We start from the raw sequence: 16,510 nt of genomic DNA on the forward strand, positions 1-16,510 counted from the left end.
TAAATTTTAAGATCAGGCAGTGTCAGTCCTAGAACATTATTTTTCAAAATGGCTTTGGCTGTTTGGAGCCTCCTACCCTTCCATATAAATATGACGATTGGCTTTCCCGTTTCTGCAAAGAAAGCTGTTGAAATTTTTATTGGGATTGCATTGAATCTGTAAATCACTTTGGGTGGAATTGACATCCTAATAATACTATGTTTTCCAATCCATGAACATGGAATGTCCTTCCATTTATTTAGGTCTTCTTTGATTTCTTTTATAATGCATTGCCATTTTCTGTGTACAAGTCCTTTACATCTTTGGTTTGATTTATTCATAGACATTTGATTCTTTTAGTTGCTATTGTGAATGGGATTTTTTCCCTTGATTTCTTCTTCTGATTGTCCTTTAATAGGTGTAGAAACACTATGGGTTTGGGGGTGGTAATCTTGTATCCTGCCACTTTGCTGAGTTCGTTTATTGGTTCTAGTAGATTTGTTGTGGATTTTTCAGATTTTCTGTATATAGAGTCATGTGATCTGCAAAAAGGGAACATTTTACTTCATTCTTTCCAATTTATCTATTATTCCTACCTAGTTGCTCTGGCCAGAACTTCTAGTACAATATTGAATAACAGTGGTGACAGTGGACATCCTTTTCTTGTTCCTGATCTTAAAAGGAAAGTTTTTACTCATTTACTGTCAAGTATAATCTTAGCTGTGAGTTTTTCATATATGCCTTTTATCATGTTTAAAAGTTTCCTTCTATTCTAGTTTTCTAAGTGCTTTTATCAAGAATGGGTGCTGGGATTTTGACAAATGCCTTTTCTGCATCAATTGAGATGATCATGTTTTTTTAGCTTCATTCAATTAATGTAGCATATTACATTAATTGATTTTCTTATGTTGAACCACCTTTGTATACTTAGGATAAATTTTACTTCATCATGAGTATAATTCTATTAATGTGCTACTGGGTTACATTTGCTAGTATTTTGTTGATAGTGTTTTAATTTATGTTCATAAGAGATAACAGTCTGTAATTTTCTTTTCTTGTGGCGTCTTTAAATGGCTTTGGTATGAAGGTGATGTTTACTTCGTACAATAAGTTGAGATTGTTCTCTCCTCTTCAATTTTTTGGAAGTGTTTGAGCAGGATTGGTGTTAATTCTTCTTCATGTATGATAAAATTCTACTGTGAAGCCATTCGCTCCTTGGCTTTTCATGGCTAGGAGGCTTTTTTTTCTAAAAGATTTTGTTTGTTTGTTTGTTTGTTTTTAATACATGGGCAGGCACCGGGAAATGAACCGGAGTCTCCAGCATGGCAGGCAAGAACTCTGCCACTGAGCCACCGTCGCACCACCCATGTTGTTGGGAGGCTTTGATTACTGATTCAATCTCTTTATTTCTTATAGCTTGTCAAGAGCTATTTCTTCTTGAGTCAGTGTAGGTAGCTTGTGTGTTTCTAGGAATTTGTCCATTTCACCTACGTTGTCTGATTTTTGGCTTACAGTTATTCACAGTTATTCTCTCATAGCTCTTTTATTTCTGTGGGGTCAGTATTATGGTCCCCTTTTCATATCTGATTTTAGTTATTTGTGTCCACTCTCTTTTTTACTTTGTCAGACTAATTAAAAGTTTGTCAATTTTATTGATGTCGTTGATCTCTCCAGAGAACAAACATTTGTTTTGGCTGATTCTCTCATTTGTTTTTCTTATTTTCTGTTACATTTATCTCTGCTCTAACCTTCATTGGTTTCTTCGTTCTGGCTTGATTTGGATTTAGTATACTATTCTTTTCCTAGATCCTCCAATTTTGAATTTAGGCTTTTGATTCGAGCTCTTTCTTCTGTTTTAATATAAGCATTTAAGGCTATAAATTTCCGTATCAGCATTGTCTTTGCTACATCCCACAAATTTTGGTATGTTGTCTTTTCATTTTCATTTGCCTCAAGATATTTCCTAATTTCCCTTTGATTTCTTCTTTGATCCATTTGTTGCTTAAGAGTACATTATTTAATTCCCATGTATTTGTGAATTTTCCATTTCTCCATCTGTTACTGATTTCCAGTTTCATTCCGTTGTGGTTGAAGAAGATAATTGTATAATTTCAATTTTTTAATTTATTGGTCTTGTTTGTGACCTAACTAACCCATGGTTTCTCCTGGAGAATGACCATGTGCACTATCAAAGAATGTGACCTCTTAGGTGAAATATTCCATATATGTCTGTTAGATCTAAATGGTTTACAGAATCCTTCAAGCCTTCTATTTCCTTATTGACCTTCTTTCAAGATGCCATATCCTTTATTGAAAGTGGTATATTAAAGTCTCATACTATTAATGTAGAATCATCTGTTTATCCCTTCACATCTGTCAATATTTGATTCATATATTTTGAGTCTTTGCTGAGTGAATATATACTTATAATTGTAGTGGGTTTTTTTGTGCAATTGATGCCTCTATTGGTATATAATGACCTTCTTTGTCTCTTGTTATAGCCTTTGACTTAAAGTCTATTTTAGCTGCTATTTGTTTAGTTACTCCAGCTCTCCTTTTGTAACTGCTTGTATGGTATATATTGATTCCATCCTTTCACTTTCAACCTACTTATGTCTTTGAATTGAAAGTGAATCTCTTGCAAACAGCATAGAGTTGGGAGGTGTTCTTTTATCCATTCTGCCAATCTCTACCTTTTGACTAGAGGGTTTGATCCATTTACATTTAAAGTAACTACTGATAATGCAGAACTTTTTTCTGCCATTTAGCTATTTAGTCATTGTAACTTTTATACCTTTTCCAACTTTGAATTATTCTATTAATGCCTATTTTAATGCTAATTTGATTTTTAATAATGTATCATATTGAGTCCCTTCTTATTTCTTTTTGGATATATTTTTCATCTATTTCCTTTGTGGTTACCATGGGGTTAGAATTTATCAAACTAAATATATAATGGCTATTTTGCATTTTGTACCAGCTTAAGGTCAGTAGCACACACAAACACTGTTTCCATACTTCTCTGTCCCCTCACTTTTTCTTGTACTCGTTACAAATTATATCTTTGTACATTGTATGTCTCAAACCATAGATTTATCATTAGTTTCTAGGATTTGCATTTTTGTAACTTTAAGAATTAAGAAGTGGAGATACATACCAAAAGTACAATATGATAGTACTGACATTTATAATTACCCTTATGATTACCTTTACTGGAGGTCTTTATTTCTTTACGCTGCTTTAATCCACTGTCAAGTGTCCTTTCCATTTTGTCTGAAAAACTCTCTTTTAGCATTGCTTGTAGGGCAGGATGTTGATAATGAACTGCCTCTACTTTTATCTCAGAATGCCTTAATCTCGCCCTCATTTTTTAAAGTCTTGCCAAATAGAAACTTCTTGCTTGGCAATTGTTTTCTCTCAGCACTCTAAGTATTTCAACCTACTGTCTTCCTGCTTCCATGGTTTCTGATGATAAATCAAAGATTAACTCAATTGGGACTCCTCTATACATAGTACATTGCTTTTCTTTTGCAACTTTCAGAACTATCTCCTTGTACTTTCATGCAACAGTTTGACAACTATGTGTCTAGGTATATTTCTTTTCAAGTTTATCCTCTTTGGTGTTTGTTGGGATTCTTGAATGTGTATATTCATGAATTGTGCCAAGTTTAGAAAGTTTTTTGTCGTTATTTCTTTGAATATTCCTTCTGCTCTTTTCTCTCCTTGTTCTCCATCTGGAATTCCTCATAGTGCATATGTTGGTAGACTTGATGGTGTCTCACTGGTCTTTTAGTCTGTTTTCACTTTTTCTAATTCTTTTTTTCTTCCTGCTTCTCAGCATGACTCATTTCAGTTGAGTCTTGCCTTTGAGTTCACTGATTCTTTCTTCTGCCAGCTCCAATCTCCTATAGAAACCATCCTGGGAATTTTTCGTTTTTTTATTTTACTGTTCAATTTCAGTAGTTCTGTTTGGCTCCTTTGTAAAATTTGTTTCTTTGTTGAAGATTTCATACTGTTATTCATAGTTTCCTGATATCCTTTCTCTGTACTTTCTTCATCTCCTTGAGCATATTGAAGATCATTTTTAAAAGTCTTTGTCCAATATATCCACAGTCTGGTCGATTGTTTCTGGATTTTTATCTTCTTCCTTTAGATAGGCCATAATTTCCTGTTTCTTTGTTTGCCTGTAATTTTGTTGCACACTGTACCTTTTAATAATTTAAATGTTAACTTTGTGTTTTAGTCCCTGAGCTGTCTGTTTCTTGAGTTTGTATCCAGATAGTGATATGACAGAAATTTTCATGGGTTCCAGGAGCTAACAAAACTGAACAAACCAATGCAAAAAACACTGTTCACAGTCTTTGCAAATTGACTTTGCATTGGGTGGTGCTCTCCTTAAGAGTTCAGCCCTCCTATCAAGAACATCAACCCAAGGCAAATGTAAAGTGCAAGGTCCTCCCTATCTTTTCTGAGCCTGTGTCTTATCCTGGGCTTGTGTTTGCTAGTGGCCTTAGGAGTTCCCCTGTTTACAGGAATGTGGATGCTCTCTCCACTCCCTAGGAAACAGACCTCCTCCCTCTCCTGGGTTGTCCATGGCAGGACTTTAAGCATTTTCCCCAGGCTGCCTCACTCAGTTGTTTCTTACACTGCTTTTCTCATCCCAAGCTGCTTCTTCCTGGGGGGCAAATTCTGGGCAAATAAGCAGGAGAGGAGTTTCCTAGATCAGTTTCTCCCAGACAGAAGGAAGCCAAGGATCTTGACAAGGGGAGTGCAGGTCCATTCCACACTGCTCTGTGGAGGGGGTGAGGGTGGAGCCAGCAAGGGTACCAAGAGCTTGTCCTATGGTTCTTTGAAGCTGTGTTTTTTTAATTCAGCTCTTGCCCAGTAAATGCAGCTCTTTAACTGTTTTCCATAGCTTTCAGGAGGGACACTGTTTTTAAGATGCCTTTGTCACTTTTGCCTTAGGCTTTTGCCCGAGGCAGGTTGGAACAATGACTGTCCTCAGAGCCAGGCCTCCAGTGACCTGAATCAGCTAATCAAAAGCAATGATCACAGTCAGACCACATGCCACTGGATCTTGGGGAACTATATCCTTCTCTGCCACAGCAAGCTGCACCAGGAGCTAGGGTTGGGGACCTCACTGCTGAGGTCTGAGCAATGTTAGTGGTTGCACAGAGAGTAAAATTCACTGGTATTTACTGCAATTTACCAGGCTTTTCCTCCAGTTCTTCCCTGGATGCTGCCAGATTCTGGAGTTTCTCTACCAGATTCTGGAATTTCAAAACAGTTGTTTCAGACAGCTCTTCCTTATTTACAAGTTGAACTGGTGGAGGGTCTGATTCCTGGACCTTTCTACTCTGCCATCTCCCCACAATCTTTCCACCATATATTCTTCCTTCAACATTTCTGCCCCTCTTAATTGCCTTTAACTTTGGAGTATTTTCTCCTCACTCAGCAGGACCAAGCAGGGATTAGTACTTTCTTAGGTGGTGGTCAAAGGGAGAAAAATGATTTCCGAGGATGTGGTACAATCATCCACAGAGGACACACTAGAAGCCTTCATTTTTTAACTCTAACTAGGTTGGGTGCTTGGTTTTTTCCTGATCAAGGAGTGAAGCAAAGAGAAATGACCTATATTTTAGGCTATGTCCCAGAGAAGAAAGCCTACCACTAATCATAATTATTTGTAATAATAATTATATCAACACTAACAACAATAAGTGCTTCTCTCTATTGAGCACTTACAGTGTCTATCAAACTCTAAGCTAAATTCTTTACCTTTATCATTTCATTTAATACCTCTGGCATCTAGGTCAATAGGTGTTACCATAATCCCACTGTTATTCATTCAATAAACATTTGCTGAATGTCTATTATGTGCCAGCCATGTTTCTAGACACGAGAATATAGCAGTGAACAAAACAGACAAAAAGCCCTGCCTTCATAGAGCTATATTCCATTGAGAGGAACAATAAGTAATATTAAGAAGAAAACTCTGTAGCTGTAGCGATAAACAGACTGAGACTCCCAGTCCAAGGTCACCCAGAGGGTAAGAGGCAGATCTAGGTTTCAATTCAATTACTTTCTGATTGCAAACCTCATTAAGGTTTTCCCCCTAATTCACAAAATACTTTCCACAAAGGTTTAATCCAGCATATAGGAGCTTTCCTAATGGTCTCTTTAATCCATCAGGGCAACTCACTTCTCAGCTCTCTTTGTCATCTGTTTGCAGTTACGTGCCCTTTGTTTTGAATTTCACTTGCATTTCCATTTGGGCAGGATGTTGTCCTCCGTACTTTTCCAAGGTGTGCTTGCTTTTGAATGTTAAAATCGTATTTCTTTCTCCATACTCCTTAGACAATATTAGCCATTTATTTCTACCTCTAAATTGCAGCACATGGCAGAACATTTCTTGATGCTTTTTTAGAAAAGCCTTTTATGGTAATTATAGCTTTCTTCAAGTGCATTTATGTTCCCCTTTTTTACTGTGCTATAGACATTATTTTGCTCGTGCCTAATATTTTTTTCATGCCTAATTTTTTTAAGGTAAAAAGCCCGCTACCTGGTAACTGTCGACAGACTTTTTGTTGTTGTTAAATTTAACGTATAGCAAAGTTTTGGAAACTATTCCATTTCCACTCTGCCAAAGACATGAAGATGCTGATTTCAGTTGGAAGTTATTCATTCATTTCCCAACTGTTTATTTAGTAATGACAATCTAAGAGTAAACAAGACATGGTCCCTGCCCTGACAGGTTTACAGCATAGCAGGAATGCCTGGGAAAGTTGTTCAGTTGTACGCTGCACAATTCTAGGGTCTACCATTCAAATTGCAGTTAATGATGATGTGCATATATGGAATGACAATTGTCCAGAAGCTGAGAATACAGTATCTTAAGGAAGGGCTACCACATGGCTAGCAGACCATAATACTGTGTGTTGAGTATCATAATGAGGAAAGGATAAAAGTGCCATGACAGGTGCAGCTAGTCTGGACTTGGGGGCTTTGTAAAGGTTTGCTGAAGGAGATGGTTCCTGAGTGGGGCTCTGAGGGATGGGGTAAAGTTAGGCAAATGAGAAAAGGGAAAGGCCGAGTGGCTTCAGTCTGACTGTAGCAGAAAGTGGTACTGAGATAGGCTGATAAGGTGGAAACCATGAAGGACCTCACACTTGACCCTGGGGTCGATGAAAAACTCCTGAAAGTTTTTCAGCAGTGTGGAGAACAGAACAAGACTGGAGGCCGGGAGGCCAGTTAGGAGGGCTAATTCAGGTATCACAGGCCAGAGATGAGGACGGCTTTGGTTAATGTAGTGGCAGTATGCATGGAGAGTGGAGGACACATTCAAGAAATATTTAGGAGGACAGACAGTACTTCTTATAGTTAAGAGGCAGATTAGGCAAGACTTGGTTGTTGATTAGATGCAAGCTATGAGAGAGGTGTTGGGGTGGGGAGAGAAATTAAGAATGATGCCGACGTTGAGTCTCAAGCAATGGGGTACATGGCGGTCCATACAGTGATCAAGGAAACAAAGTTAGGGGCGGGCATGAAGAGGCTGATTCAGTTTAGGGCACATTGCGTTTGAGATGCTTATGAGTGAACAGATGGAGATGAAATGTAACTTAGGGTCCAGGTCTGGAGCTCAATGGAGAGGACCAGAGTGAAGATCTGGGAGTCCTGAGAATGTAGGGTGTTTTTTGTTTTGTTTTTGGTGGTTGTTAACATTTAGTCCCTAAATTGCTGCATCAGATACGTATAGATTGGAAGTAGGTCAGAACTAGCCTAAGATATCACTGATGTCCTTGAATGTCCTCCCTGGGAAGAGAACCCTGGGCTTTGAGAGAGAAGTCCCCACTATCTTCTTGTGGCTCTCAGAAGAGTTCATAAATAAGGGCTAGTGTGAAATGCTATCACACCACCTGATTGTAACCCAGTCATTCAAGCATCTCCTGTATGCCTGCCACAGGGCCATGCTCTCAGATCCAGTGGTGAACAAGGAAGTCTTAAATCTCATGGAGTTTTAGATGTAGGACAGGGTTTCTCAACCTTGGCACTGTTGGCCTTTTGGACAGGATAATTCTTTGCTGTGGGGAGGGTTGTCACGGGCACTGTAGGATGTTGAGCAGCAACACAAACCTAAACCCATGAGATGTCACTCTCTCCCCAAGTTGTGATAAACGAAAATGTCCCAGACATTGCCAAAGTCCCCTGGGGAGGAGGGAGGCAAATTTCCCCCAGGTGAGACCCACAAGTCTAGAGTTATGATAGAACCTGAAACTTCCAGGCAGCCATCTCTCTAGCTGAAAAAAAAAAACAAAGAACCAAGCAGGTGTGCCTCAAGGCTCTCTGTATTGGTGGTCTTAGAGGTAGGCACTCAAGGAAGTCAGCAGTGTTACCTACAATCTGGGAGATTCTGCAAAGGAGACCCCTTGGATCCCCCAGGTGTGAGCCCATAAGCCCAATTCAACTCCATTATAGGATCCTCTCCAGAGAACAGCTGCCACCTGATACCCATTTGCCCTCCAGACTAATTACTTCCCACATTTTGTTTTTCCTTAAGCAGAAGCTGGCTTTGCACTTTACAAACACAACGAATCACCTCCTCCGAAGGCCACCAGCAGAATGAACCTGTGCTAGGGGGTAGCCTGGGTTGCCTAGCAACGCCACGCTCCTACCAAGGCTGCTTTCTTCTTCTTCAAGCTAAAAGCAAAGACCTGTCCATTAATTCCCAGCTGCCCTGAAACTTCTCAGAGATTTGCCAGCTTCCCACTGTTCATATTTTCATCTTCTTCATATGATGTGGAGAAAACCTGCTACTGTGGTCTGTTTATCTCACTTCAGTTGGCTGGGGGCAGGGGAGGGTGGGGATGGCCAGTAAATCATGAGAGAAAGAGAAAGGAAAAAAGCTTCATTCAATTCATACATATTTTGTGTGAGTATCTCAGATTGAAATGCTAGTGTTCTTTGCAAATTTAAATTTTATATAGTGGACGTGGGTTACCTACTAAGGCTTCAGTGGACACTTTGGGCATGATTTTCACAAGGCATTAGACCTCAAAGTAGCTAAATAACAAAGCATATATAATAGATATCTCGCTGAGCAAGTGTGAGTAGGTCTGTCATTTGGTGTGTTCTCTGTGATCCATTCCCCAAAATGCTACTGTTAGAAATTGTAAAGCTGGAGGTAATTGGAGGTTGAAGCTATTATCTTTTCCTTGAGAACCTGCGAAATGTCCCTTGGGTTTTTCCTACTGGGTTCCATTTTGCTCCTGCAGAAATATCTGTAGACTTTCTCTGAAACTGGGGATGGCTTCCCCACTGAGTACCCTCTCACATATGGACAGGGGGTATAGCATTGGTTTTCCAGGCAGGACCGTGGTCACTTCATTGTTAAGGAAAGGAATGGAAATGTGATTCCAGGACAGGTGTGGAGACCAAATGAGCCTTTCTCAAGGTGTATAAACACTGGTGCTTTGTTTGCATATTGGATTTAGTGTCAGGCTGTGCAGTTAAAGAAGATGGATTCCCTAGTAAAACTGTCTCGTTCCCCTCTCAAAAACCTGTTTCTTTATGGAGACTACCCCACACAGAGTTTCTCCTCCATTGCTTATCTTATTCTCTCAAGTCCTAATCTATGTCACATTCTGGAAAAGATGGGAGGGGACGCACATTGACAAATAAAACTCCTCTTGTTAAAGAAGTAAAATGCAATTGCAGACCCCAGAGACCTTTTTCTTATGTGAAGTCCTTTAAATTCCCACCACTGCCACATGCACAAATGAGGTTTATTGGCATTTTCATATGGGGTGTTCGAGGGAAGAAAGGAAAGATTCTAGGTAGTAGGTGAAGGCCTCTAGAACACTGGAGAGAAAATGCATGCTTTTGATTCAGAAGATTTGAGCTCAGAAGTTTTCAAATGAATTACATCCATCATGACAAAGCCCTCCTCTGCCATGGTCCAGTCTTCTCTGCACTCTGTGTGGTTTAAAATAGATGAAGAGATGGAGATAGATATGGCAGCAGAAGTAGAAATAGAATTAGAAAATTAGAATTATCTCTATGATAGATATCCAAGAAAGTTTTTTTCTGGGGACAATTAAATTAGTGGTCATTGGGGGTGCATTTAATTGAAATGAGAAAACATACCTATGGGCGGGCCACGGTGGCTCAGCAGGCAAGGACGCTTGCCTGCCATGCCAGAGGACCCGGGTTCGATTCCCGGTTCCTGCCCATGTAAAAAAAAAAAAAAGAAAACATACCTAGCTTGCATAACTCTGTAAATTTACTAGAGGTCATTGCTTTGTACACATAAAATATGGTATGTGAACTATGCCTCAATAAAGGTGTTAAAGGGAAAAAAGAAACATATCTAGGAATTCTTGCCAGCAAGTAGGTTTTGTGAGTGTGGCCTCATCCTATCAACTCTGTGCTTCCCTCTTCATCTTATAAAAGGCAGAGGAGGATGTTGGGGAGACTTTCCCCACCTCTCTCTAGTGCCCCCCAACTTTTCTCTTCCTTCCTCACCCAAATTTCCTTTGTCCAAGCTCAGGTCAGGAGAGAGATGGCTGCAATTGTTTTGAGTGGAGCAATTAGGTAGGCGGCTGATTTCACAAAAAAAAAAAAAAAAAAAGGAGGGGTTTGGGGAGAAAGAAAAGAAAGCCACAAAATAAGAACTACCCTTACCTGTGCCCGCCTCCCCCACATTCGTCTTTCTTTTCCCAGTTCATGGCACTTGACACTCAATACTTCCGCAGCCTTCAGATCCCACCATATCATTAACTCCTGCCATAAATAGGTTAAGTGATAAGCAGACAACATTTTAAGGGGCCCCTTCAAACTATGTATTATGAGACTATGAATATAACCCAACAATACAGTCCAGTCATAGGTCATGAAAACCTCCAGACAATTTTATATAAACCTGTCTTTAAAATTCTGAAAGTTTAGGGCACTCTTCTCTCTTCTTCAGAGGTAACATCTTAAAAAAATAAAAATAGCACCAATCCTGACTGTCTAGCTGGAAATACAGCCTAGTTGGTCTGGTTGTAAGCTCAGAGCTGGTTAAGTTTTCTGGGATGTGCCTTGAGCTCCCCACTTTGGGAAGGTCACCTCAGGCCCCTTACTCAGGTCAGAGTCATTGGGCAACCCCTGCACCTGCTGCCCCACTATGTCTTGCAACTGCATGTGTCGCCTGCTTCCCTGGACTCTTCCAAAGGCAGACTCGGGGGCCCCACTCTGAGGCTGGCCCGGTGGCTGCCCTGCGGCCTTGCTCCCCCTTTGCATGTCTCCCCTGCTTCCCCAGCGCGGCCTCCCATCCCTCCTTCTCATCCTCTCCCTTTCTCCAACCAGATGGCTGCCCTGATTTGTGCAACGGCAACGGGAGATGCACACTGGGTCAGAACAGCTGGCAGTGTGTCTGCCAGACCGGCTGGAGAGGGCCCGGATGCAACGTTGCCATGGAAACCTCCTGTGCTGATAACGAGGATAATGAGGGAGGTGAGCAAGCATCTTCTAGTTTTCAGACCCTCAAGAACAGAGGCTTGTCTCTGCTTTCATCCTGAGTCACTTTTTTCCAGGAAGACCTCGTCTATACTCATGTCAAATGTTGTAACGATTCCTCCTGAAACAAATTTAGAAGAGGATGAGCAGCCTTGGGCCACCGGAGGCTCCTGGAGACAGGAACTGGGAGAGGCAAGGCACTGGGGTTTGATGCTGAATTGGGTTCCCAAGTACTCATCACCTCACAAGTGTGTCTGGTCCCCGGCTTTGGCTTCAGGGCAACTTTCCCAGCCTAACATTTCAAGGCAGGGCACTACAAACAAATCAGTGATAGGGATAACCCCCAGATGTGCCTAGCTCTGTGCTGAGTAATCATAAGCAATACATCTTTCATCCTTCTGGCACTTTGACATGTTACTATACAGATGAGAGAACAAGAGCCTAGAGAAAGGTTAAGTAACTTTTTTTCAAGGTGAAACAACCATTAATAGTAGAATTGGACCCAAACCCACCTCTGACTCCAAAGTCCAAATTCTAAGCCACTGGTTGACAAGCTCCAGCCTGCCAGCCAAATCCAGCAACCCAAGTCCGTGAGCTAAAAATGGTTTTGATATTTTTAATAGTTGGGGGGAAAAATCCAACCCATGAGCTAAAAATTATTTTGTTTTACATTTTTAATAGCTGGGGGAAAAAAGCTGAATCATATTTCATGACACATGAAAATGATATAATATTCAAATTTCAGTGTCTGCACATAAAGTTTTATTGGCACACAGCCAGCCATGCCCATTCATTTGCTTTGTCCAACCCCTGCAGTAGAGACCCTATGGCCCACAGAACCAAAGTATTTTACTATCTGGACCTTCACAGAAAACGTTGGGCAACCCTTGTGCTAACCTCTGAGCTGACTGTTCCAGTGTTCCTTCCTGGTGCAGTGCTAAGGATTCAGGGGCTAAACAGAGCTGCCTTTTCATATGGGCCCCCTGGTATCCTAAGGACACCAAGTAATGTTCCCCAAATGTCAGTACAAATGTGTGATCTACCACGCCAAGATTAGTAACTGGTCAGAATTAACTCAGGGTAGGAGTTGTTTCAGGGTATGAGAGGATCCATGAGTCCAATTATTTCATTTAACAAAAATTTGTAAAGTGACTGCTATGTGCCAGGCATTGCCATAGATTCTGGAACAGCCAAGCCAAAACCTATCTCTGCCCTCATGGCCCCAAAAAAGATCAGCTTCAGCAGGATCCAAAGTAGGATACAATCTGTCAGAGTGGCAGACAAAAATATTAGACATTTCAGCTTTATTTTTCATCATCTTTTTAAACTTCCTATGTGTTGCAATGTTTGTAATATATGATTGCAGTAGTGGTTTATAAGATTTTCCAATGAGCAAATGTACACGAACCAATAGGTGTACACAAGTTTATAGGCGTGATGCAGTCTGCAGTGCTTCATTCATTCATTTTCTCTTTCCTGAAATAGAGCCAAAACAGAAGCCACTTTTATTCGTTTTGAACATTTTTGAGGTATAACTGCATAATGCAGTTTTTTTTTTTTAGAGAAAGTCAGAACCACACTACTTTCTCACTCTGCTTTTGCTTCTGCTCCCCAGTGGCTTCACTGAGTACAGTGGTTGCTTACAGATCAGCTTCAAAGGCACAGCCATCCTGGCTCCCTTCCCTGTTATGGGTGTCAGCAGCTGACAGCGGAGCCAATTGCTGGAATGCGGCACAGAGGGAGACTCGGTGCCCTGTGGCACCCACCGCTCTCTCCACCGGTCCCATCTCAGCTCTCAGCTCCCACCAGCAGAAAGCCAAATTCCTGCAGTGGTGGAGCAGGAGGCGACCAAGTGGGATCCCCTGGCTCACGACTGCCAAAGGCACAAAGCACGGTCCCTCCTGGCGAGCAGAGGCAAAGCATCAGAAAGGCTGCGCCCAAAAGCAAATGAGCCAGTGATTATGCTAAAGACAATAATCGCCTTGTTATGGGAACTATTAAAGTGAACCTCCCAAGGAAGTAATTAACCACACACACACACACACACACAAACACACGCGCGCGTGCGCGCGCGCACACACACACACATGCATACACATAAAGGCTCCTCAAGGTGTTTATAAAAAAGGAAACTCCTGGTTAATTCAGAATTTAGAATTCAGAAAGAAACACCGATTCTTTGTCACCTGGCATAAGCAGATCGCAATGAACAGAGTTCTTTTTCTGGAGGAGATTCCTTGGTGCAGAGTATCCTTTTTATGGCTGATTACTTCCTGGGAGGTGTGCTAAGCATTTTGCTGTTTATTGGTAAATATGAAAATTGCTCATCAGCTCCAAATCCACGCCCACGGCACTCTCATAGATCACTTTTTTGTTTGTTTTGGGATGGGGTGGGAGTCCTGCTTTGTGAGTCCTCTTGGGGCCGTGTGAGTTTATGAACCTGCCGGGAGGAGGGAAGAGACACCCTGGCGGAACAGGAATGCGGCCCGGGGAGCAGCTGCAATGAACACATTTGTTATAAATCTCATGAATGGGGAAAATAATAGCATGCTCTTCCAGAGTGGGCTGGAAAAGGCAAATCATTTTTCCATCTAGGAACTCTGAGCTCTAAGAAAAAAAAAATCAGTTTAAAGTGATATATATATTATTTTCTTAAACTGAGATAGATATAGATACAAATACAGATATAGATATTTGAAGCCCTTAGCAGCCGTTTTCAGCCTGGGTTCCTCCGTGAGAGAATTATGCCCTGCTGCTTTATTGCTACCAGCAGTTCTGAATGTTTGGCTTGCAGCAGAATCACCTAGAGGCTGTGCAAAAGCACAGATTGCTGAGCCCTACCCCTTGTGGGACACGAGAATTTGTGTTTCCAGTATGTTCCCAGGTGATGCCAATACCCACAGGACTACTCTTGGAGAACCACTGTCCTAAGACACCCATTGCATATCATGAACTAATTTCTCTCCAGACCTCTAGAATGGTGCTAGTTATGTATTAGCCTAGGGAGAATTGAGTAAGCTATCACTCAACTATTTCCTGTGTTCTGTGGTGTTCAGAGAAACCCTGTTGGAAAAGGTTACCTTAGAATATCCCACAAAAACAATTTACACCACCTCCCTGTAGTCTTACTGCTGCTGCTTCCAATGTCTCCCGACACCCCCAGCTCCGACTACTAATGTACCCTGGGGCAGCAAAGGCAGAATCTAAAGGGACAAGCTTTAGCTGCCATTGCCTCTAAGAAAGAAGTGGAAACTATTCAGACGGACGCATCAGCAAGCAGACTGTCTTTTTAATAGTGAGAGATCTTTGCTTGAACTGCTTACCCCAACTTGAAAAAGAAGAGACTCAAAGAAATATATTTATTAGAGAGTTTGTGGGTTAACAAGCAAGCATAAAATATAGGGTTCCCATATACCAGCTTATTATTAACACCTTGCATTGGTGTGGTACATTTGTTACACTTGGTAAAAGCACATTTTTATAATTGTACTATTAACTATAGTCCATGGTTTAACTTAGGATTCGCTGTTTGAGTAGTGCAGTTCCATGAATTTTTATTTATTTATTTTTTTTATTCTAGTCAAAGAAATATTTTTGCTTACGGAAGACAAATACCAGCTCATTAAAGTCTGAGAATACATACAACATGTGCTCCCAGTGACAGGCGGATAATATTTAATTATCACCACCAAGGCAGAGGTGTGAGATTTAGTTCATCACAGCCAGGGCTAGGAGAAGGGTGCAGCTTTCCTCTAAAAGTGGTAACCACAAGGTGGAGAGGTGTTGTTAGACTGTCTGGCCTGAGGAAACAGTCCTTAGTCTTTCTCCACACCCCTTCGTCACCCGGAACTTTCCCTGGCTCTCTGTACATGTAAAGCCCAACTCCCATCATTTCAAGCCATGGTGGGCATCTGTCCAACAATCCCCCAGAATCCTATCAGATGCCTTCTCCAGCCTGAGGGCAGCAGCTAAGGGTAGGCTGGGGAAGGTAACACCTGGACTTCAGTGATCTGCAGCTCAGGAGGAAAGAGGAAGCCCTTCCTAAACTGAGCTGCTGTGCAAGTAAGCAGTCCGCCATCCTTCCTTACTACACGAGGGGAGCTCTCTTTCCCCGCTGTCCTGTTTCAACATAATGCTCAGAGTTAGACTGGTGGTATGAGCTCTACTTGCTCCTCTTCCTAGCACTTCCCTGGTTTCTGAATAGGTGATATTGTAACATATTCACAATTAAGAACCTGGCTTAGAAGTCAGGTTCTGTGTTCCGGCCCTGCCAGTCATTTTGTTTCTCAAAGGCTCCGTGGAGAATCTGTTCTCCGTGACACAGTTTGCTTGTCTGTAAACTAGGCAAGATGATGTCAACGCCATGAGCTGTTTTGTAGTTTAAGTGAGAAAATGCATGTATTATGTATTATATTTTATCAGGTACCTAGCCCGTGACACACCCTCATAGATTGGCAGCTTCTAGCATTAACATTATTAGTATCATGTTATATATTCTGAAACTGAGACAGAATCCATATAGATGGGGCCCTACCAATAATTTTCAACTCTACCTAACTGCCAAGGTTCTAACTAGCACTTGTGTAAACTTCAGCATGGCTTAACCATACTGGAGAACTTGTTTAAAATTCAGATTTCTAGGCCTGCCATGGAGAGCCTAATAATATTATTAAGTCAGGTGCAGAATCCAGGAGTCTGCATTTGTGATGAGCGACCCCAAAGGATTCTGATGCAAGTGGCCTGCAGACCACATTTGAGAAAAAGTTGCTTAAATTACAGTTGCCTCTGGTTGGGCTGATCCAACCTCATGTCAGAGGTCTGATATATCATAGCGTCATGGCCCCCAAATCCCTTCTCAGAACAAATGAGAGGGAAATTTTACTACTTCAAAATGAAAAAAAGTAATTTTTTATAAATGCATTTTCATATTTAGTCCCTGAGTGAATAACTTGCAGCATGATTTAGAAGAGTTCATCATTCCTGTTTGGAGAGGTGACCATTATTTCAACATGTAAAATGCCTTTACCTCTGTCAT

General features: G+C 41.2%; 1 protein-coding gene across 8 annotated transcripts in view; it reads left to right on the plus strand.

The window, feature by feature from the left end:
* Positions 1-16,510, plus strand: part of TENM2 (teneurin transmembrane protein 2) — a 652,889-nt gene that overhangs the window by 547,600 nt on the left and 88,779 nt on the right. For all 8 annotated transcript variants that reach the window (XM_077137592.1, XM_077137593.1, XM_077137599.1 and 5 more), the window contains one exon: positions 11,326-11,472. In XM_077137592.1, the coding sequence (XP_076993707.1) occupies positions 11,326-11,472 (147 nt within the window). The remainder of the gene's footprint in view (positions 1-11,325; positions 11,473-16,510) is intronic.

The sequence above is a fragment of the Tamandua tetradactyla genome, chromosome 20 (genome assembly GCF_023851605.1).
Source record: "Tamandua tetradactyla isolate mTamTet1 chromosome 20, mTamTet1.pri, whole genome shotgun sequence".
Lineage (NCBI taxonomy): Eukaryota > Metazoa > Chordata > Mammalia > Pilosa > Myrmecophagidae > Tamandua > Tamandua tetradactyla.